The 25,184-nt window shown below is 39.7% G+C and overlaps 1 protein-coding gene across 1 annotated transcript in view; it reads left to right on the top strand.

Moving 5' to 3' along the window:
* The window catches only part of LOC143285595 (dynein axonemal heavy chain 5-like), a 150,008-nt gene extending 127,405 nt beyond the window's left edge, over positions 1-22,603 (top strand). Inside the window, exons 62-69 of the mRNA XM_076592989.1 lie at positions 159-280; positions 849-1,170; positions 7,835-8,061; positions 9,715-9,987; positions 12,310-12,572; positions 18,262-18,631; positions 21,166-21,318; positions 22,220-22,603. Of these exons, the coding sequence (XP_076449104.1) occupies positions 159-280; positions 849-1,170; positions 7,835-8,061; positions 9,715-9,987; positions 12,310-12,572; positions 18,262-18,631; positions 21,166-21,318; positions 22,220-22,603 (2,114 nt within the window). The remainder of the gene's footprint in view (positions 1-158; positions 281-848; positions 1,171-7,834; positions 8,062-9,714; positions 9,988-12,309; positions 12,573-18,261; positions 18,632-21,165; positions 21,319-22,219) is intronic.
* The last annotated feature ends 2,581 nt before the right edge of the window (positions 22,604-25,184 follow it).

Raw genomic sequence — 25,184 nt, 5'->3', positions numbered from 1 at the left:
GCACAAACGCACGCGCGCGCGCGCACACACACACACACACACACACACAATTTTGCAATGTTGTGTATGTCAGTGTTGTGTGTGTATACACGTACAATGTACACCAACCCACGTCATGTATTTCCAATGAACACGAGAAGGACATTGCTGACATACAGGGGGTGCGGCACTGGATCTGAATGCTGTTGCACCCAAACCTGCCAAGTGGATTGTGGACTTGACATGGCTGAATCTGGTGGAGCTGAGTAATCTGCACCAGTTCTCTGGTATCCTGGATCAGGTTCGTTCACCTGTCAGTGTGTCTGACCCAGTTATGTGCGCGTGTGCTTGCTGTGTGTGTGTGTGTGTGCGCGCGTGCGTGTGTGTGTGTGTGTCATAGGAAACAATAAGCACATCTCTGCAGAACAAATGCTACCGTTTTCTTTCCCATTCCTGCAATGTGAACCGTGAAGAAGCATAATATTGTCTGCCTTATGGTGAACAAGCTTTTGGGCAAGGGGCAGTACCTTGGTGGAGGCATTTTATTTTGCCAGTTTCTCTGTATTTTGTTCCTCGTTCAGATCTATATCTTGATCTTATTACCTTCTATAGACAGATATTTTGGAAAAGACAGGAGTCCTTAGCTATGGTAGTTATTGCCTGAAGAATCACTGTGAACATGTTATATGAAACACACACTGGCAAAACTATTCTTCATAGCTCGATAGTTTTACTTCTTCATGGGCTCTGTCAGTTTGTCTTTCCCGAGTAGAATAACGCTCTCATTTATGTAATGTGGACAGGTGTGTTTTTGTTTGTTTGTTCCTTTCTTTCTTTGTTTTTAACCCGAGCACGATGTTTCTTTTCAGGTGACTCGAAATGATAAACAGTGGAAACAATGGTTTGACAAAGACGCCCCAGAAGAGGAGGTCATCCCGGAAGGCTACAACAACTCTCTGGATGTGTTCCGTCGCCTGTTACTGGTCCGCTCGTGGTGTCCTGACCGCACCCTGCCCCAGGCTAAAAAGTACATCGCCGATTCTCTGGGCCCGATGTACGCCGAGGGAGTAATTCTGGACCTAGAGAAGATGGCGAACGAGAGTGAGCCACGCACCCCAATGGTGTGTCTCCTGTCTCTTGGGTCTGACCCCACCAACAGCATTGAAAACCTGGCCAAGAAACTGCATCTAGGTACTTGGGTTTCAGATCCTATCCCGTTGACTTGGATGTGTACATTTTCCGTGTCATCGTTGTCAGCATGTGGTTTGAGAGACGTCTCTTATGAATGTTTGTATGTTATATGTTCTTATTGATAGCACGTGCTTTGAGAGATGTCTCAAATGAATGCTAGTATTTGAGTGTTTTTTGACAGCATTTGCTTTCAGAGACGTCTCACATGAATGTACATTACTTGTTCTTGTTGACAGCATGTGCTTTGAGAGACGTCATACATGCTTGTTTTGTACGTTATGTGTTCTAGCTGACAGCATATGTTTTGAGAGACGTCTCACATGATAGTTTGTACGTTATGTGTTCTTGTTGACATTCTGTGTTTTGAGAGACGTCTCACATGATAGTTTGTACGTTATGTGTTCTTGTTGACATTCTGTGTTTTGAGAGACGTCTCACATGATAGTTTGTACGTTATGTGTTCTTGTTGACATTCTATGTTTTGAGAGACGTCTCACATGATAGTTTGTACGTTATGTGTTCTTGCTGACATTCTGTGTTTTGAGAGACGTCTCACATGATTGTTTGTACGTTATGTGTTCTTGCTGACATTCTGTGTTTTAGAGACGTCTCACATGAAAGTGTGAACGTTATGTGTTCTTGCTGACATTGTGTGTTTTAGAGACATCTCACGGGAATGTTTGTACATTGTGTGTTCTTGCTGACATTCTGTGTTTTAGAGACGTCTCACATGAAAGTGTGAACGTTATGTGTTCTTGCTGACATTCTGTGTTTTGAGAGACGTCTCACATGAATGTTTGTACGTTATGTGTTATTGCTGACGTGCTTCGAGAGACGTCACACCTGAATGTTTGTTCGTTACGTAGGTTCTTTTGACAACATGTGCTTTAAGAAACATATCACCGGAATATGTGTACGCTACATGTTCTTGTTGTCAGCATGTGCTTTTGGCAGCATGTGCTTTATCAATCATATCACCTGAAAGTGTGTACGTTACATGTTCCTGTTGACAGAATGTGCTTTGACAAACATATTACCTTAATGTGTGTATACTATGTTTTTTTTGGTGTTTTTTTGTGTGTTTTTTGTTGTTGTTTTTTGACAGCATTTGCTTTGAGACGTCTCACTTGAGTGTGTGTACGTTACGTGTTCTTGTTGACAGCATGTGCTTTGAGGGACATTTCACCTAGATGTGTTGTTGTTGACAGCAAATATGTGTTGAGAGACGTCTCACTTGAATGTATGTACGTTATGCGTTTTGGTTGACAGCATGTTCTTTGAGAAACATCTAAATGCGTATGGACCTTGTTCGTTAGGAAACCGGAAGTCAGTGAAAAGTTAAGCCCCTTCACCTTGGGACGTCCGGATAAGGCAACATGGTGACTCTGTCCGCTGAAACTGAAAGTGCGCTTGACTCCATGAAACTTAGAGAACCGAAAGAGTATTTCAAAAAGAACGGACAATTGATAAGTGGCACGAAAGCTGAACTTGTTCGTCGTACAAAAATTTTAAATTGTCGCGAAACCAGAAACAAGAAGCCGAAGTCAAGTCAGTTTCTGCTGTCACAGAGACATTTCTGCTGTCAAAGCGACATCAACTTCACGCACATTTTTAACAACTGAAGAAAAAAGTATCGCTCCTGTTTCTGACCCATTCATTCAGAATCTACATACATTCCAGCATTTCATATTGTTGCTACATAGTATTAGTGTGTGTGTGTGTGTGTGTGTGTGTGTGTGTGTGTGTGTGTGTTCTAAAAACAGATTTCATACTTGAAAAAAATGGGCAGTGCTGTTCCAATGAATTTGATCTTTTTCTGGCTTTTCTATCACATTACTTTTTTTTAATTGATGTAGCTTTAAATATATATATATATATATATATATATATATATATTGTGGGGATGAGAGTGTTGGAGTTGAGCATGGAAATCTGTGGGGAAAAGAGTGGTCCAGTTTAGCATGGAAATTGTGGGGAGAAGAGTGGTGGAGCTGTGCATGGAATTTGATTAAAGATGATAATCATCAAGATTGATTCATGTGTGTTTCATCACAGTTGCATTGATGATTAACTGTAAGTAAAGAATGATTGATTTCATCTCATGGTGCAGCACACATGCCTGTGTGCGTACAGTACTCATTCATCATTACAAGTGACATGCATTGATAAGTCTTCTCAAGACTCCCAGACATTCAGGCCCACCAGTCTGGTACAATCAGCTGACCTGTTTACCCAAAATGGATATGTCTGTACTTTCACCAGGTTAAAATATGTATTTCTTTTATGGAAACCTGTAAGTTCATTGTATCTAACAACTGGCCAAAGGATTAACATATACATACCCGCTTTCTCTTTGCTACCATTTTTTAGAAACTGGTAGTGCTGTAAATTCTTTGTGTAAATATTTGCATTTATTTACATATGCATGCCCCACCCCCCATTTTTTTTATTTCCTGTATTTTCTTTTTAAATCATAAATATATATTTCATTTGTTTATTGCTAATCAAATTTGGACTGTTTACAAAATGCAGTGTAAACAGGTCTGAGTCAAACACAAACAGGCTTGAAGAAAATCACTTCGATAAGATATTTTCTTTTATTTTGTTGTTTCATTCATTCATACCTAAATCCTGAATAATAATTGTTTAAACAATCTGATTTAATTATGATGTGAGCACCATTTAGTTTTGGATGTTGTGCGTGTGTGTGTGTGTGCGCGCGTGTGTGTGTGTGTGTGTGATCTACATCTGTATTGAAGTGCAGTGTCTATATTTACAAAGTTTAGATTTTTTTTCCATGATCAGTGTTATCTCAGCTGATTTGAAGCCATATTGCACCTCCCCACCTTTCTCCCTCAAAGAGAAGAAGAAGAAAAGAGAAGAAAAATCACAGCTACAGTTCACATCAGCATGAAAAAAATATCAGGAGCATTCAAACTCCACAATTCCCAATAAGAAAGCTTACAAAAAAAATCTTCATACACAAATGATAATCTGACTGTGTTACACAATTTGTCAATACCAATGATCCTTCAGAATCAATCTGCTCTCAGCTAACACACACACACTCTACAAATTGACACCCACTATTGTAAGCCCCCTTCAGTCTAAATTTTATGACAAAACAGTCTTCAAGGCCCTAATAAGTCATCTTTCACTGTGTCATCAGTGTCAAATTAGTGAAAAGGGGGAAGCAAAGATGTCAGATCATTACATACTTCCACTTCCAAATTTGTTAAATTTTGAAAAATTACTCAATTTACTGTCAGCAGCGTTAGCTTCCACTGCTGATGCAGAAGTAGTAGTGACATCTGACAGCTGTGACAAAAAAAAGAAGAAAAGAATATATAATTATAGCTTGAATGTTATGACATTTGTTTTAGTTACACATTTTCAGTCAAACTGCATACAACCCCCAAAATGTGTCAGATCTATTCACTGCGTTATGCATGTGCAGAATCTCAAGCCAGTGAGTTGTTTAAATTTGCAACAATAACTATGCCTTATCTATCTATCTATCTATGTGTGTGTGTGTGTAAACATTCACACTGCCTGTGGAAGTAGCAAGGATCGCACTGTCTCAGTATCATTGTTACAGCTCTTTCTGAAAATGTGCAAGCATTTCCACTTGAAAGAAGTATGCGCTGACAAATGTTGCATAGTGCAAATGCTTTGTAGTGTTTGTTTCAGGGGTACACTAGTCAGTTTTGTACTATGTGTCAGAGATGCATATATCTGTGCTGAATAAAAATCACAGCAAAGAATGTGACCACACACACACACACACACACACACACACACACACACACATAGTTGAATGATACAGTATTGGTGACTGGAAGTTGAAAAAGACCGGCCAGCTGGTGTACTGTAATTCTCCGTTTTAAAGGTTAAATTGTGCTTTGGGATTCAAATATTAGGCAGATAAGTGTGTGAGAAATGAAGACAGTATAATCATCCCTCTTTGAGAAATCAGACCCAAAACATTCTTAGGCTTGGCTGTTGAATTGAAACAAATATATTTTGAAACATAAAAATGAATATTCGATTCAAAATGTCACATACCGTGCTTGTTTTGAAGACCTTGTTCGTAAAAAGTGAAGGAATATCATCGCCACTGAGGGTGCGGTCCTTGGCTTCAGTTCAGTTCACGAAGTGGTTCTGAGATCGCCACACTCTTTGCAATCGGTTCGTGGCTGGTGTTCGTTGCGATATCTTTTTTCCTTTGAAGTTCGAACAGCACACATAGTACTTCGTTCCTCCCGTTTTCCCCCAGACCCATTGTGAAGCATTTACACAAGTACAATCGACGAACTCGCAACTTTCACTTTCAGAGACGTCCCACGAATTCTCTTTCCGGCTTAATCAAGGGCAAATTACTCTAATTTTTTTCTAACGAACAAGGTCTATATGCAATGCGATTTTGATGACAGTGTGTTCTTTGACAAAGATCTCACCTAAATTTTGTGTGTACCTTACGTGTTCAGCAAATATGTGTTTAGAGACGTTTCACGTTACGTGTTCTTGACAGCATGTACTTGGAGAGAATCTGTATTATTCCATTTCATGCTCTTTTTCTGAAGGAAATGAGACTGGGTAGTCTGCTGTTGTCTTGCACAAAATGGTGGATTTATATATGTACATTCAAATAGTTGTCGCATACAGTGATTAGTGGTTTAAGAAAATGGCATGTGCACAAAAACATAAAACATGGCATGATATTTACTGTACTCAATTTATGATCAATGCACGAACGATACAAACTTTTTTTTATTCCCAAAGAAGTGACTCAAACCTCGCAAGCAGGTAGTTTCCAAATTATTGCAACTCAAACCGTATAAGTTTCCATCAATAGATTTCATTGAGCAACGTAAACTGTCCATCAGCCGAATGTTGGAGTTCTTGATGTTTCTTGGAAGCTCACAGGCAGCCCAGTCGGTTCTTGAATTGAAAAAAAAAAAAAATTCCAGTGATGCTTCGCTATGTGGTTTTCCTTTTGCTTATGTATGTAAACAAACTGAGTCTGTGGAATAATATCATTTTGGCTTACCTGGTGTAAGTGAGTATGTATGTATGTTTGTATGTTCCAAACCATCCAAAGCGCCCAAATCTTGTACACACTGCCTTCCACACTACCGGACTCCAACAATTTTCCTACATGCACAAGTTCCAGTCCAGTCCGGATGAGAAGCTGTCTGCAAATGGACCACTGTCTGGAGACCCGACACAGAAATGGAGCCAGATCAGAGAAGTGGTGACTGAGACAACAAGAACGAGACTGGTTTGATGTGAACAACATTGTCATAAAGGACCTGCTTGCCAAGAAGAACAAAGCATTTATGGCGGAACAACCTTGGCTCCTTTCCCAATATGTCATGATTCCAAGCCACAGTCCAAAGAGAAAATGATACAGAAGGTGCATGACCAGTGGTGGGAGAAGAAAGCTGAAAATATTAAGGCTTCGCTAACTCAAACAAATCGAAGCAATTTTACAGCTCAATCAAGACAGTCTTTGGTCCTTCGAATTCTGGCTGTGCCTCCATGCTATCTGTCGACGGAGTCACGCTCATCAAGGACAAAGCTACCATCAACGACAAATACAGAGAGTACGTCAGTCAGCTTCTGAATCGCTCATCCTCAGTTGACCAGTCTGCACTTGACCCAATCCCCCATCTTCCAGGCATTGAAAAACTTGATGATCCTGCATCCATTGAGGAAGTCAGGAAGGCCATCAAACGGGTGAGCTGAGAATAAGCCTCTGGCAAGAATCATTTCATGCAGAGGTGTACAAGGCACGTAGCATAGAAGCCTTAAAGGTATTCTACAATGTTCTGACCAGTTATGCCAGCTGACATTCGTGACGCCACAATGGTTGCCTCGTTCAAAAACAGATGTTCCAAAGCAGACTGTGTGTATCTCTACTTTCCATTGCCTGGAAAATCCTTGACCGCTCATTCTGATTAGACTGATTACAACAGTCTCAGAAAAGAACCTCCCTGAGTTACAGTGATATATCCGCACGAATCACTGTAAAACCGACATCGTTTTTGAAGTAAGACATGTTCAGGAGAAATGCCTCGAGCAGAACATGAACCTTCATGCAATCGCCATTGATCTAATGGAGGCTTTCGACATGGTCAACAGATGAACTTTGGGCCAGCCTTAAAAATCTTGGCTGCGTCCTGAAGTTCACTGCATTTACCAGTCTGTTACATGACGATATGAAAGGAGATTATATATGTATGTATGTATCATGTATGTATGTATGCATGGGTGTCATTCGTAAACTTTAACACATTAACTTTCTCTGGAAATACTTCGTATGGCAGCATCGGATTTCGGAGAAAAGCATTCAAACCATAACTGTGTATGTATTTCGGATTAAACCCTGTGTCTTGGTAATGAACATTTTATTTCGTTTGCTACCGGATCTGCAAAATTTACTTTGGGTACTGTCCAGTCATTGCCAGATTTCCAATTCTCATGTTTCATTCAGTTGCTGCATCAGAAACAATGAAATGTCAGTGTGTGTGGGCTTCTTTAGGTGGTATCGTTCCGTTTCCTGCACACTAATTTCGGTTCGACAAAAACCACTGATTGGTGATGAGCAAAACCACGATTGAGCTAACTCGATATATTAAAGTACTGATGTAATCTCCCACAGACTGCCGTTCCATCTCCATGGGGCAGGGGCAGGAGGTGCATGCCAGACGCCTCATGGCTAACTGCTTTACGGAAGGGGGGTGGATGCTGCTGCAGAACTGTCACCTGTCCCTGGACTATATTGTTGAAGTGATGGACACCCTCACGGAAACAGAAACTATCAAAGACACGTTCCGTCTCTGGGTCACCACGGAGGAGCACAAAAAGTTCCCCATCAACTTTTTGCAGGTTAGTGTTTCAAGTTGTGTGTTTTCAATGTTAAAAAAAGCTGACTGAAAATCATGTATTATTGGATGAATACACACAGACGCAAATACATGCACATCCAATTTTAATCAAAGCTGGTACGGTATTGGTTATTGCCAGAAATAGATCCTGCTGGAAGTTGATGTTAAAGGTGAAGGTCACTACAGTATGGTAATAGAAATGTCTTGTTGTAGGTAACATGGATCACAGGTCTTTTTTTTTTCTCTCTCTCTTTAACTCCCTTGTGTAAACAAAGTGAGTCTATGTTACAACCCGATGTTCGGGGTGTGTGTGTGTGTGTGTGGTAAACTTTAACATTGCCATTTTCTCTGGAAATACTTTGTCCGTCAATACCAACTTTGGCTTAAGAATCGTAGGAAAATTTTTTTTTACTGTCATACCTGTAAGAGTTTGTAAGTCTCCCGAATTAAGCTGTGTTTCCCGTATCATTAACGGTTTATTTCGTTGAGGCCATTTCCGCGATTCCGGAAACACCATAATACCGCATCTCAGTTGCAGTAGCGTTGGCGATGCTTAGTGAGTAGACGGTGTGACTTCGATTTTCTTGTTCGCAATTAAATGGAAAGAAATACAAATTCTTGACAGAACACATACAGTGACACAGACTACATTCTCGACGTGTTTACTGACTTGAATCTTTTAAAGTGGATACTCAATTAACTAGAGTGAACATAAAAGAGAAAGTGAATTGACCGTGTCATACTTTCCCAGCGGGTATAACTAAACTTGTACATGTAACTGGATCTAGAGAAAAACGGCAAAATGTTGCAGTGTGATTGCGGCGATAGCCACGTCTCCTTTACCGCTGACTTTAAAGAATTCTTAATTTCCCTTAAAGAATGTTCAAATGCCAGAGATACACCAAAATAATATGATCTAAACAGCGTTATCACTTCGAAAACCGCAATCGATTTATCGCCCTTAAAAAAGCATGCTTGAGTGTTAAATTTTGAACGTCAGTTACGGATCCGCAATAGTGCCACTAGTGAGTAAGATAATTTCTTCCCACCCGAACATGCTAGGTTCGAATCTGCGCTCAGACCTTTTTATTTCTTCTTCTTTTTTTTTAACCCGAAGCTTTATAATAACAAAAACAGAATACATTTTAACGATTAATTGTATTCTTTTCTTTTTTTAAAAGTGTATCACAAGTGAGTGAGTCTTGAAAGCCTTGCCTCTTGTTTTTGTTTGTTTTAATATTCATTCCCTGATTGTTCCTGTGTTAATTTGGCATTACAGGTGAGTCTTCAATATCTTGTAATGTAATCTTAGTCATCATGTTCTGCAAACTGTAACTGGGTTCTAAGATATAATCTTATTTGCATGCACCTCATAACTCACTGGTGCACCAGCAAACATCGGTTGGGGATTCTGGCTTTCAAATAATGTCCCGTGCAGATGTAGCCCAGTGATCAAAACAAAAATAGTGGCTTGGGTCTGCTATGCCTCCAATACTAATGCCCCTACTCCTCCCAAGGCAGCCCACGCTAACGTCTTCTCTTCTGTTGTCATTGTTTTCTGTTGATATTTCGGAATTCTGGTACTGTGTGACCTCGGTGACGGTGATCATTGGCTGGCTGCAGAGTTGTGTTATCTGTCTTTTGCTGATTGCAGATCTCTATCAAGTTCACAAACGAACCTCCGCAGGGTGTGAAGGCAGGCCTGAAACGAACCTATGCTAACATCACACAGGATTTCCTGGACTACTCCAACATGCCCCAGTGGAAACCCATGCTGTATGGCGTGGGATTCCTGCACACGGTGGTTCAGGAACGTCGCAAGTTTGGCCCTCTGGGCTGGAACATTCCCTATGAGTTCAATGCTGCTGATTACAACGCCAGTGTTCAGTTTGTGCAGAACCACTTGGATGATATGGATATCAAAAAGGTAGGTTATTGCATGTCAAAGTGTAAAGTTTGCTGAAATGAATAAGCAAATGTAAAAAAAAAACCAAACAAACAGAACCCCCCCCCCCCCTCCAAACAACAACAACAACAACAACAAAAACAAAAAAACTTATCACTCTTCTCCTTTCAGTTATACCTTTCCACCACCGTTACTCCCATCAAACATAACCAAGCACGCATGGACACGAACAGCATCATACCTTCAGTTGTCCAATATGTGAAGTTATTACTATCTTCTGTGTTGAGATGTATGCCTATTGTGACCTGTTACAAACAAATTTGAAAAGGTCCCACATTAAACAAATCAGATCCAGTGAGGTTCTTCATAGCCCAAACTCAGGTGCCACACACCAGATGATGGCAAAACGTCCAAGACGACACAGCCTTTTAGAAGTAGGCCTATACAGACATCGCCATACACTGCTGTTTCATAAGTATCGCCCGCTCTCAAAAGGACAGCTCCTGCAGTCATCAGCTTGTTCAGTTGATGCAGTTTATATCTTTAAGCAGCTTGCTGGGTGTAGTGTTGAGTTTAACAGCCTACCTATTTTCGCTATTGAGGTAAAGTCTTTAGAAGCGTTTGTCTTGAAGTTTTACAGCAATGGTCTAATTGTGGCCTGTAACATTGTGAGATGAGCAGTTGTGCAAGGCGGTAGTCAGGCTCTTGTTCGATGTGCGTGGACACTAACGGCGTTTATGTACCTTCGATGATACGTGGATGGCGTCATTTTTCATGGCGAAAGTTCTAGTTATCCGTTGCGAACCAGCGACGACGAGTTCTAGTTTATTTAGAAATTGTATCGTTGAATCAATGAAGGGTTCTAAAAACAACAGAGAAAGTTTCAGAAGACGACATCCTCTGGGGTAGCAAGTTTTGTTGGTAACAGATGTCCTTGTTTCTTAGTTTTTCATGTTCAGCTGATATCTTGGATCCAAAACGACTGAATAATGCAGAACGTTTACTTATCTGCACTTCACGGTCACTAGAGATATCAGGAAGTGATCGCTCTCATATCTGTTCCAAGCGAACACATCGATTGACGGATCGATATTCAGCTGGTTGAGCACTGAGCTCTTTGTCAAAGTGCCGTGAGTTTAAATCACAGGCAGCCAACATCAATACTGGCATTCGCGCTGCCCATTTTAAGGTTTTGGTGGTATCAGTTATCTGCTTAATAGGTCCCTCTGCCCGACTTTTTTGGCATGATTGTCTGCCGGCCATATTGCATGAGGTGATTGTCGACGTTAAACCTTAATGTAGGTAACTAATTTGATTGACAAGCATCGATCATTCATTTCAAACCATCATTTCATGGTCACGAAGTCTGCGTTCTTGGCAAACATGTATCAACGAAATGGTTCTATGCATTAACCTTGTTTCGGTTGGTACACACACACACACACACACACACACACATATATATATATATATATATATGTATATATATATATATATATATATATGTGTGTGTGTGTGTGTGTGTGTGTGTATGTATACATACATACATATATATATTATATATATATATAGAGAGAGAGACAGAGACAGAGAGACAGAGAGAGCCTGAGGGGCTCACTTGATGATGTATGATATGATATAATAGAGTGAACGATAAATCTAAGCATCAAAAGTCAGTTCAAATTTTAACTTTGAAAGGACTTGTGCTGGGGATCTGGTTATGAGCGAAGGCATGGGTTTAACAAAATCTCTTATTTTTGCTCATGTTAGCCATTTTGTTCCTGCAAGAGGATGGATAGTATGCACAGAAAGTGACAGCTGTTTCGCACAGTGGAATGTTCATCGGGCTTACTACTTCCTTTTTATTGCTGACTGGAGAGAAGCATCCTCACCTGGGCAAAGAAAACATCTCCATAGTTTGGTAGGGACGACGTCTGCTCATCGATGTGAAGGTTTTGTATACATTGCAGGTAGCAAGCCTGAGGAGCATGCAACATTTTGAAAACAGCGGTTGCTTGCTGTACATGCTAACCTACCTTCAGTAATATGGATGACCTGAGCAATAGTGAGAGATTTTTAAACTCTCGTCTAATACCACTTGAGTAGGCGAACATAAAAAGAACCAAGCACACGTACTCACGCGTGCGCTCGCACACACGCACACACACACACACACACACACACACACACACACACACACTGCATACGCACATACCCCCCTCCCCCTCACACACAAACACACACGCCTGCAGAGATCCACATTTCCTGACATAAATGATAAACGATACTGTCTGTGGCGCGGTTAGAAAGGTCAGTTTTGCATGTTGACCACTGTGGTGACAGGGAGTGATCTGGACCTGTGTGCGCTACATGTTTGGGGAGATCCAGTATGGCGGCCGTGTTACCGATGACTTTGACAAACGTCTCCTCAACACCTTCTGTCGTGTCTGGTTTGGGGAGAACATGTTCTCTCCTACCTTCAACTTCTACAAGGGCTACGTCATACCCCCATGCACGAAAATAGATGAGTTCCGCGACTACATTAACAGTCTTCCCAACACAGACACGCCTGAAGTCTTTGGGCTACACTCCAATGCTGACATTACGTAAGATTTACTCAGGTGTACTTATAACTGTCCAGTAAATCCGAAAGCGTTACTGAAATGACTGAAACTCAAAAACTATTGCATCTACATTTATATAAACATTTAAGATATTTTCAGGTTCAGGAAAGACTGTAGACTTAGAAGACAGCAAATGTTAATAGTAAATCTTGATAAATGACAGCTTTTGATAAGATCATAAAAAATTAAAAAAACGATCGGGGATAATGTGCTCCATTAATGCTAAAAATGATTCTCCTTTTAGATATTTTTCAGGATTTGTGTGTGTGTGTGTGTGTGTGTTGTGTGTGTGTGTGTGTTTCAAAATCAATATGTATGCTTCACTTTATATAATTGTTTTCTTTTTTATACATCATTATTAACTATTAATCAGCACAGCTGATCGTACCAGTTCTAAAGTACAGATATCCAGCTGAACTAATGCATGCTCCGTATCAGTGCTGGAGTATAAACAGGTTGAAAGGAAACAACAGTCTTACAATACAGCATCAAATGTACCCCTGGTAGTGTTATTTTGATTAGGTTTTCTTTTTCTTCTTCTTTTCTCTCTTCTCTCTCTCTCTCTCTCTTTGTGTGTGTGTGTGATGTATACTCTCTCTCTCTCTCTCTCTCTCTGTAACACAGAGAGAGAGAGAGAGAGAGAGAGATTTATCTCTCTGAAATAAAACAGAAGTTAGAAAATGAGTTAGTATGTTGTGCGATCACAAAGCTGAACAAGACCATTTGAACTTCTCACTGAAAAATTCGTCTACTATTTTGAAGGAGTTCTTGGTTGTCTTTCATTGTCGGAAACAGAAAACGATGATATTAACTAAAATTATGAAACATAATTTTATCATTCAAGTACTTACTAGTAGCCACCAAATTTCTTTTTTTTTTTTTTTTTTTTTCTTTTTTTGTTGTTGCTAATTTCCCCCCGTATTTGAATCAAAACCACAAAATGCGTTGAACTCTGCGACAAGACTTCCACGAAGCCGGACATTGAAACCTCAGATCTAAAAATAGATCTAGTTGATCAGTGGTATAAAAAATACGAGGTCTCTACTTTTTCGTTAAACGGAAGCTGCCTCTTAAAAGCTTTCGGGTCATTTTCTTTAAGCATTTTAAGGAAGAAAATTAACTTTTCGGTGGTTGGTTTGACTAGAAGGTTTAATTTGTAGTAGAGAAAAATAGGTAAATTTTGGGTCACGTTTTTTGTTGTTGTTTTTTTTATTTTTTTTATTTTTTATAATAAATCAACTAAAATAAATCAACTGGAAACTTAGCCCATGTATAAGTAGAGATTTTGCAAAGGCATTCGGTGTTATTGATCACACTCTTCTTATCAAAAAACTTAAAACATGTGGGTTATCTGACAACACTTTAAAACTAATGTCTTCGTTTTTGTCTGACAGAAAGCAAATGGTTTCAGTTGATAGAATCAAATCCCAGATTTTACCCCTAAGTTACGGTGTTCCTATTTCATTTTCAATTTACATTAACGATTTACCCCTATTTATTGAACCATCTTGTGAGTTATTATCACTTACTCTGGTGGTTGCCTCTGGAACAACATTTTAACTAGTTTTAATGTTCATACAAGTTTCACTGTGTTCAAGAAAATATATCACGAATACCTGATGGAAAAATTTGCAAATTCTGCTTAGTATACCGTATTATGTCGTATGATATTACTGTATTTCACCACATGTCTCACTCTGTCTCTTTATCTCATCTTCTCTATAAATGTTATCTCCTCTCTTCTTCTGTTGCTTCTCTCTCTCTCTCTCTCTCTCTCTCTCTCTCTCCGCATTTTTATAAAATACGTGTTTTTTGTTATAAATATGATACTTGTTATAATGTTGTTTCTTTTCACGTCTTTCTGTGAATTTGTTAATATTTACTCATTTCTTATGGTCTTCTTCATACCTTTTCTTTAGACATTTTTCAGTTTCGATGGCTGGAAAAATCAGCTGTTTGCTTACTCTTATGTCCTCAGAAATAAAATGCATTCATTCATTCATTCATTCTCTCTCTCTCTCACTCACTCGCTCACTCTGTCTCTCTCTCATTACTATATTTATATACATTATTGTCATGATTATGTACTTGTAAATGTTTGCTGTGCAATTGAGTGTTTTGAATGTCATATATGTATTTCTATAACCTTTTGTTATCTTGTGAACATTTTGATTTCATTTCACTTTGCCCTGCGGGCTGGATGTAAAAAGAAAAACATATGCATGCTTATTCCACTTCCATCATGAAAAAAAAGATTCGTTCGATCTCTCCCTCTCTCTCTCTCTGATTTTGTGATCAATCAAAACTTTCCAACTAGTGTCCTCTGTTCTTCTGTTGACAGCCCAAACAGTCCTTATGTTGACAGCCCAAATAGTCTTCTTTTCATATCCCAGGTAGTGTCTTCTGTTATTCTGTTCACAGTCCAGATAGTGTTTTAGCTTTTTCTGTTCCAACCCAAACATTGTCTTCTGTTTACAGCCCAAACAACGTCTTCTGCTGACAATCCAAATGGTATCTTCCGTTCTTTTGTTGACAGTCCAAACAGTGTCTTCTTTTTCACAGCCCAAATAGTGTCTTCTATTAACAGCCCAAATAGTGTCTTCTGTTCTTCTGTTGACAGCCCAAATAGTGCCTTCTGTTCTGCTGACGGCCCAATTAGTAGTCTTTTGTTCTTCTGTTGACAGCCCAAATAGTATCTTCTGTTCACAGGCCAAATAGTGTTTTCTGTTCTTCTGTTGTCATCCCAAATAGTGTCTTTTGTTCTTCTGTTGACAGCCCAAAAATGTTTCTGTTGATAGCCCAGATATCATCTTCTGTTCTTCTTTTGACAGCCCCAAAAGTGTCTTCTGTTCTTCTTTTGACAGCCCAAATATTATTTTCTGTTGTTCTGCTGACAGCCCAAATAGTGTCTTCTGTTCTTCTGTTCACATCCCAGTGTCTCCTCACAGCCCAAGTAGTGTCTACTGCTGACAGCCCAAATAGTGTCTTCTGTTCTGTTTACAGCCCACGTGGTGTCGTCTGCTGACAGCCCAAACAGTGTCATCTGCTGACAGCCCAAATAGTGTCTTCTGTTCACAGCCCAGATAGTGTCTTCTATTCACAGCCACACCATATCTTCCATTGACAGCCCAAACAGTATGTTCTGCTGACAGCCAAATAGTCTTCTGCTGGCAGCCCAAATAGTGTCTTCTGCTGACAGTCAAAATAGAGCCCAAATAGTGTCTTTTGTTCACAGTCCAAAGATATTCCTCTGCTGATAGCCGAAATACTGTCTTCTGTTTTTCTGTTCACAGCCCAAACAGTGTCTCCTGTTCACAGCCCAAACAGTGTCTTCTGTTCAGTTTACAGATCAAATAATCTCTCTCTCTCCCTCTCACCCCCCCCCCCCCTCTCTCTCTCTCTGTCTCTCTCTCTCTCTCTCTTTCTCTCTTTACTGGAACAAAGGAAGAATTTCACAAACAAAGAAACATAGTTAATAGACTTAAACGTTCTGGAAAAAAAAAGAAATATTTTCAAAACCTTATTTCATCAAAAGCAGACAGTAAATTCATTTGGAAAGCTATAAACCAACTGAGAAATAAACATACACCTACACAAAACACACTGCCTACTGACATGTCTGCAGATCAACTGAACACGCATTTCTGTAACATAGCTGATACAACTATAAAAACAGACAGATCCACAGAAAACAACTTAGATATCCTTAAGGGCTTTTGTTGGTCGAAAACGAGTTACTCTCAATTAGATATCCCTTTAATGAGTGTGTATGAAGTGTATGATACTCTTTTACATTTGAAACAAACATGCACCAAAGGTTTGGATGGAACTGACTCCAAAGTTTTAAAACGTTCAGCCCCTGTTATTTCAGAATCACTTATATGTATAATTTATGTATAACTAAAATCTGATTCCCTAAGGCTTTTAAAATCGCCAGAGTTTCACCAATTTTATAGACCAATTTCCATTTTGCCTGTCCTATCAAAACCTCTGGAACTTCATATCAACAGATTCATTTTGAATCATTTTAATCACTTTAAACCTTTTCATCCCAATCAGTCAGGTTTTAGAGCTAACCACTCATGTCACACAGCACTAACAAACCTAATTGACCAGTGGTTTACTAACATTAACGATAACGAAATCACTGGAGTTTTAGTTGTAGACTTTGCTAAGGCATTTGATGTAGTTGACCATGCACTCCAGTTAAAAAAGTTAAAGCCTTATGGATTTTCTTTGAAAGATTTGGAACTCCTGTCATCATTTCTGTCCGAAAGAAAACAAAAAGTATCAGCAGATAGGTATCATTCCTCGTTATCATCTACTAAATATGGTGTACCTCAAGGTTCTGTTTTGGGGCCAATTCTATTCTGCATATACAAAAATGACTTAACACTGTACTTAACACCATCATGTGAGATGTTTGCCGATGACACCACCATTCATACTAACCACACTAGACCGGATAAAGTAACTTCATCTTTACAAGAGAGTATTGACCAACTGCTTAAATGGAGTTAAAGCATATGAGTATCCAACCGAACAAAACTAAATATCTAATCACTACCACTAGACAAAAGCGCCAGAATCTCCCCCCCTCTCCCCCAGTCTCTTTATGTCAACAATGATGTAATGTAATTGAAGAAGTAGATCGTTATAACATTCTTGGTGTGACAATATGCAATAGATACTAACCTTTCTTGGTCTGATCATGATAATGACGCTGTACAAAACTATATCCTAAAAAATATGCCAGGTATCTAAAGTAAAACATTTCTTAAACTTACATTGTAGAAAATTAGTCTTCTATGCTTACACTGAATCGCATATCAATCACGCATCAACTGTGTGGAATTCAGCTAGTGACAATGTTCTTAAGCCACTTCTGAGTCTACATAGGAGAGCCATAAAATCAACCCTTCTTAAATCGTCATCATTATTAATAACTGATTACACAAACTTAGATATCATTCCAATGAAGTCGAAACTTATACACAAGTCGAAACTTATATACAACAAGTTTTATGTTTAAAATTATATTTGATACTGCTTCTCCTTCTTTAAGAATTAGATTTGTAACCAACCCAGTCCGTCATCTACCCAAGATTATGGTGCCGCTCCCAAGAGTCGATATTTTTTAACATAATCTAATTCATTCTGGGAGTTGCTTATGGAATGCAGTATTATCTACTGTTGATATTCATGAAATGGAAAACGTACGTGCATTTAAGAAAATTACTCGTGAATATCTCATGAAGAACTTAAAAACACTGTAATTCATAATAATCCATTCCCTGTATTGTTTATGATGTTATTAATAGTTATAAGATATGCGTCTCTCTCTCTCTCCCATGTTATTCACATTTTCTTTCATGAATCTCATACTTGTGTGTACATTACTGTATTATTGTTCCTGCCATTTTCTTTCATATGTGTTGTAATTTAACTTTGTAATGTAACTTTTGACCCCTCTTGTCGAAACAAGCAGTCTTGTCATTATGCTTATCTCAATACCCTGGAAAAATAAAATTTCCGTTCGTTCGTTCGTTCTCTCTCTCTCTCTCTCTCTCTCTCTCTCTCCACTTGACTGCTTTTGTTTTGGTAGTTTTTAGATATGGTGGTGGGGAGCTGAATTAATTGCCTGATGCTGATTTTACTATTTCACGTGAAGGTACCAGAGCAAGACGGCCAAAACGATCCTGGACACCGTTCTGAACATCCAGCCCAAGGACTCTGGTGGGGGTGGAGGAGAAACTCGTGAGTCTGTCGTCTACCGTATGTCTGACGACATGCTGGAAAAGCTGCCTCCAGACTACGTGCCCTTTGAGGTGGCGGATCGGCTGCAGAAGATGGGGGCTCTGCAGCCTATGAACATCTTCCTGCGTCAGGAAATTGACCGCATGCAGAAAGTGATCAAACTGGTGCGGCTCACTCTGATCGACCTGAAGCTGGCCATTGACGGCACCATCATCATGAGTGAGAACCTGAGGGACGCCCTGGATTGTATGTACGATGCCCGCATTCCCAAGAACTGGTTCAAGGTCAGACAACAACCACCTATTTGCTTTGCTTTTTTTTCTTTCCTTTTCCCTTTCAGAATGTTTGTGCCAGAAATACCAAAGAGCCTCTACATTTTCAAAGCTTCGACAATATTCACGAATCATGGTATTGAGAGAAAAAAATATATTGTTCTCTTGTGTCCGATAGCAGTGAAAGGCAGATATCTGAAATCTGATTTCTGGAACCAAAGAGATGTGGCCAGCAACAGATGATGTACATTCATGGATGTATTGTCTTCATTAATTTTTCAGGTTGGATTCAGTTTCATTCTCTTTTGCTTACCGTCCTCAGAAGTACATGGTCCTTGAATTCTCGCTTCTGACATTTTGTCTCTGAAGCAGTTATAGAACACAAAGAAAAATCGGGCACGTATTTGCTTTAACATTTTGACAGCTTTTATCACGAAAATCATTAAATCATATAGCGTATCCCCCAGTACCGATGTCTGTATGCTTGTACCCGTATATCCAGACCTTTGTAGTCATGAAAGGGCTATTACGATCGGTACAGGGCCACGGTATTTACCGTTGTGTGTTTTGCCACTTGTGGGGAAGTGTTTGCATAAGTCGTCTGCATGTATCATTGCCTATCTAGACAGGGGTTGGTAAACATTACTGGCACTTTAAGCCATTGTTGTCAGTCTGTTTGGTTAGGTAAAGGAAAACATGTATTTTACATGATAAAATAAGTTTGTTTGTTTGTTTGCTTCTTCTTCTTTTTTTATTTTGTTATTGCTCACTTCTGTCAAGAGAGTCTATGTAATAACACTGTTTTCGTTGCCTGTATGGATCCTCACAGCTGATTCAAGCCATCGAAATGACTATCGCAAGATGTTGCATATAAGACACACGGATCACATCACCAGAGAACAAGTGCTCTAAACTATCAAGCAGCACATTGGATATTATGAAGATCTGCTGACATCCGTTAAAATGGTAGGCTGGTGTTGCCACATGACAAGATCCTCCTTGCTACAAACGAACCTCTAAGGAACTATGGAGGAGTGGAGGGTAAGACAGGGGAAAAAACACTTGCAGAATGGACAGGAAAACCATTTGCAGAGACCAAGGCTTTTGCACACAACCGACAGACCTGGAGGAATCTTGTAAACAATTATTCGGTGCCTAATAACTCTGCACAGAGTTTAGTGACAAGAAGAAGGATATATTATGTATGTGAGTCATGGATCCTCACGGCTTTAACACAAAAAAGAAAAAAGATCAGGTCTTTCCACACATTTTGATTCCAGTTAATGATAGTGCACTCCCGGGAAGGGCACAAAAAGTGTGAAGACGAATTAAACGTTTCCACAGTTATTTTACCCTTTTTTCACAAAAAAATACACATTAATCTTACATATTGACAGATTGAGGGATCACCATCACCTTCACCTTTCCCTTGAATTCTGTTGATGCTGTCGGGGCACCAGTGAAGACAACGCCACCACTCTACTCCACCTGCAGTCTGGGATTCCGCCAGATTTATTTCTGTCTATTCTTGGATATTTCATTCACACCTCTTTCCATGTCTTCCTCGTCTGCGGCTTCCTCTTACTGTCCCTTGCAAAATGGTCTTTACTAGTTCTGTTGTCCTTGTTAGATCTTGCTTTGGGCCTCTTCGTTTGTCACGTGACCTGTGTAGTTGATGCCCAAGATCTTCCTGTAGCATATCATTTCTAATTCTGTTGTCAGGGTCTTTCTTTGTATGTCTGCTGAGAGCATCCACGTTTCGCAGGCGTAGAGGAAGACTGACAAGGTAAGAGAGCGCAGTATGTGGATCTTGGCGCGTTGACTGATGTTCTTGTCTGGAATCTTGTTGTCGCAGCTGCTGTTTGTGAAATCCTTGCCACGAGCTTAGGTTCTGAGCCTCTAATCGACACGAAAGAGACAATGTACTTGAATGTCTTCACTACTACCGAACTTGTTCCGCTGACTTTGATGTCTGAAGACTGAAGTGATGCCTAGGGTGCTGTTGGTAATGAGTTTAATCTTTCCATCCTGATTTTCTTGCCAAATGCAGAAACCGCTTCGTCCCGATGTTCACCAAGCTGGCCAGTTCATCTTCACTCCCTGCAAAGTCATCAATATCATCCACGAAAAGCAGATTGACTGACAGCAGTCGTTTAATCAATTTAGTTAAACTAGTATTTTTTTCTGCTTCGTGTGGAAGTTAATTGACACTTACATTTGCCAAGCATAGCAAAATTCTGCCATTTAAATGGACATGGAGTTTGATGGGAAGACATAATGGAGAAAAAAAAACATCCGTTTAACTTTCGAAATCCAGCTGAAATACATGGTTTAACTACTTTGTTAGAATATTATAACTGAGGATTAATGGGGGAGGGGGGTGGGTCGGATTACATTTATGTTAATAAATAAAAAGACATGTCAGTAGGGAACAAGACCAATAGTTACGGGAACAGTTGTGAACCAGTATATGTTGTTGATATGGTAGCAATTTGTTGTGATCAAGGTTCTCATTAAAAATAATGTGTTTCTGTTTGATGAACTAGATCTCCTGGGATTCAAGCACACTTGGATTCTGGTTCACAGAGCTGATAGATCGCAATACTCAGTTCAATTCCTGGTGTTTCAACGGTCGTCCCCTGACATTTTGGATGACTGGGTTCTTCAATCCGCAAGGTTTCCTGACCGCAATGCGACAGGTGAGACATAAGCCTCAGTTGGTCTCCTCATTTGACTCTCTGCGATTGATATACATTGTTATTTAGAATCAATATATTTTTTTGTTGTTTTTTGGAGGTGGTTGGTTCAGATTGGAAAACGTTAGATTCCGTGTCACATAATCACAGCAAGTAGCTTTACTGGGTTGCAGATGACTGCATACATGAGCGTGAGATGATTTGGCTTTAAATTACGATTAAAGAGAATGCACTCCACTCTTTAATAATTGTGTATAGTCTTACTCGATGGTGGAGAAAGAAGGAATTGGGGTACAACCAGATACGTATTTTGTTTCTAAGGTTTACCCAGATACTGTTTTGCCAACTTTTAATTAAAATGTACACACGGTCATTTGATTAAAATCTACTCACAGTCGTGTCTCCAAGAATCCTCAAAACTCGAATCTTTCTTACTAGTCTTTGGGACGGAGCAGGTCACAGTGTTAACAACATGTTTAGACAAATGCGTCGTGATAAAATGTCACTGTCAAGCATACATGAACTAATTGTTTACTTTAGTTTTATATTAGTTCATCTTCGCAAGTTGTATTTAATTCAAAAAGTGGCATGGTTTCTCAAAACATCTGTAGATGCATTGTTATAAATTTGACAAATATAGGTAGCACGAACAGATTTAATGGTTATCCAAATGACCTCGATTAAAAGTCAAGGCCATTCATAGAACTTTCCCACTTGTTTACTTCTCGTTTACTTCTCAGGAAGCAGTCTGTGGAATTTGATTATATTTGAAATGGCGAAAAACATCCTAAACATTTTCTCAAGAGTTTGCATTATAGTACCACCACTTTAGTCTTTGTGTGTGCTTTGTAATCCCAGTTCATTGGTAAGATTTGACCTCCCTTATGATGATGTGTTTTGATAGGAAGTGACCCGTGCGCACAAGGGGTGGGCTCTGGACAATGTCATAATGCAGAACGACGCCACCAAGTTAATGAAGGACGACGTCAACCATGCCCCTCCAGAAGGCGTCTATGTCTACGGGCTGTACCTGGAAGGGGCAGGCTGGGATCGTCGCAGCAGTAAACTGATCGAGTCCAAGAACAAAGTTCTCTTTGAGATCATGCCCGTCATTCACATCTACGCCAAAGACTCGGCAGTGACCGACGCCCGTCTGTACGTGTGCCCCGTGTACAAGAAACCACGACGTACAGACCTGACCTACATTGCCTGCGTGACGCTGAAGACGACCCAGCATCCAGACCACTGGATCTTGCGTGGGGTCGCTCTGCTCTGTGACATTAAGTAGACCTCTTATTATTGGCCAAACCAGATGCACAAGCTGTGCTCTTTGGCTATCGCATCCGCCTTAGAAAATACTAGCCGGTATTTCAGTTGACATTGGTGTTATTCTTCGTTTGTGTGTGTGTGTGTGTGTGTGTGTGTTTCAAATTCATCTCTCAAGATTAAACTTCGGCTGCCAATTGCTCTTCTTTTTCGAATATTTCTTTTCAGAGATCGAACAGATAGACGGATAAACGTCGCTTCGTTGTGTATATTATGTATACGTGTCACACACCTTACAAATAAATAGCAGGATTCGTGGTGGCAGATTTGGTCTCCCTTGAACATTCTTTGGAAAGACGGGGTTTTTTTTCATATCTATTAATGACACATGTAGTGACTTAATGGACAGAACTAGTATTTCAGTATAGATTTTGAAGACGGTTTGGAACTAATCTTTTATGGTTGTATGCTTATATATATATATATATATATATATATATATATATATATGTATATAGATACATATATATGTATATATTGAATCCAGAGTAAAACGTTAATTGTGAAATATCGCTTGAAGAGGCGTCGTGCCCCAATCATGTGGCCATCATGTTATGAACTGAAGGCTATCTACCGGTTCATAATTTGCCTCTCGGAAACTTGACTGGTTTCATTGAAACAAAAAGGTTAATGGTTGTGTTTGTACAGGCAGAATTACTTATCAACATTTTCAGCCAAATGAGATAAGGTGAGACGGTGAGGTCTGTTTTGTTAATTTAACAAACACTGTCTCTGGTTAACGATGGTATTACCAAGTACTATAATAAACCATGGACAAGAACATATCTGGAGTATTTTTCTGCTTATTAATGCATGTCTGGCACAGACGGTGTCATCATCACCAACAATTGCTGTTCAGCAGCAGCGAAGGAGCATTGCAGAGATAATGGACACGGAATCTACAGGCGGGATGACATACGAACAAGCACAACAAGAAGTAAAATCAGAGACGCCTTGGAAACATGCAAAGGAAGGAGCTGAATCCATTGCTAAACAAATATGCTATGTGCGACGTCCCCAGCATCTGTTGAGAGCGCGCGATATTTGCAGCTCACGACTCCACATAACAAACATTGTGGACGTCAACAAGGTGAACATCCACTTTACCAGGAGAAACTCGCGATCGGAAACCACAGTCACTCTGCAGCTCTCCACAGATTCTGCAGTTACATTGTGTGTGCACGTCTGTACAGAATAAAAAATCAACTGACATAGCCTGCATTATTATCGTGTGTTGTTAGATCAATTGTAAGCTATCTTTTTTGTAACACTTTTACAGTCAGTGTGTCAGATAAAATCGGATATGAATTATATTTGGACTGCATATATATATATATATTTGAAGAATATTCCCGATCCTTCCAAGGTTCAGATTCTAACCGTAATATTAAAACATTCTGGTTCACCGCGGCGCTAGGTTTATGAATCAGCTGGACCTGCCGCGAGTTAAAACGCGCTGGTTTTCATCTCCAGCTCTGTTGATTTTGTATCCTCTTCAGTTTCGTTGACAAATATTTTGTCAGCCTTTTGACAGCTTTTGTCACGGTATTTTGGGTGAAGTATAGAACCCAACTCCCCCTGCCATCCCCGCCCCCCTCTCTCTCTCTCTCATTAAAGCCCGCAAATATGTTGTCAGTTCTGAATTATCAGACAGATTATCGGTCATATATATGTATTTAAGATTATAGATTATATAATGCAATCGATTTCCTGTACAGAATATCTTTAAAAACCAACTGACCATACCTAAAATTGATACATTAAAAATAACGACAAAAATTAATGTAAAATTTTGTTTGGCTACTTTTATTTTTGCTAAATCTAATAAAGCTATACACTAAAATCAAAATGGTCCGTGCGGTATTTCGTGATTCGTGTGCTTGAATATACCTGTTTGTCTGTCATTCTCAGTGTCTATCTGTCTAATTCTGATTCCCCGCCCTTTGACGGTCACTTCCCGGAAAACTGCACTGACCGGTTGCACACACACACACACACACACACACGCACGCGCTCACATCACACACACACACACACACATATATATATATATATATATATGTGTGTGTATGTGTGTGCGTGTGCAAATGCGTGCGTGCGCTTGTATGAGCCTGAGAAAATTAGCATAAAGGGTTATTTGTGCTCAGTTCATTATACCCGAAAACATCCATTCATTCATTCTGACCTCAGTCAAATATATCAATTCATTCATTGCGATCTCGGGCAAGGCCTTCCAGCAGGATGCATGGTTGACACACTCTCCAGGTCCGCTCGAACGTTTCATAGCCGACAGTTGCTAAGGGAAATAACCATACATACGAATGCCTCAAAGGGATACAGTAGCATAACTTCCCTTCCATCGGTCTGACAAAATTAAAACTGGTGTGCAGGCAAATGTGAATTATTGGTGCGTTAGATTTCTTATTTCATATAATTATTTGCTTTCTCGAATGTCTAACACCACTATCACCATTGTAAACTATTCATTGTCAGAATAACGTTGACACACTTGACATCAGTGTCGCTTCAACATTTCTGTTAGC

The sequence above is a fragment of the Babylonia areolata genome, chromosome 9 (assembly GCF_041734735.1).
Source record: "Babylonia areolata isolate BAREFJ2019XMU chromosome 9, ASM4173473v1, whole genome shotgun sequence".
Taxonomy (NCBI): domain Eukaryota; kingdom Metazoa; phylum Mollusca; class Gastropoda; order Neogastropoda; family Buccinidae; genus Babylonia; species Babylonia areolata.
Note: the sequence above shows the minus strand (reverse complement) of the source record. Positions and strands in the feature narration are given on the sequence as shown.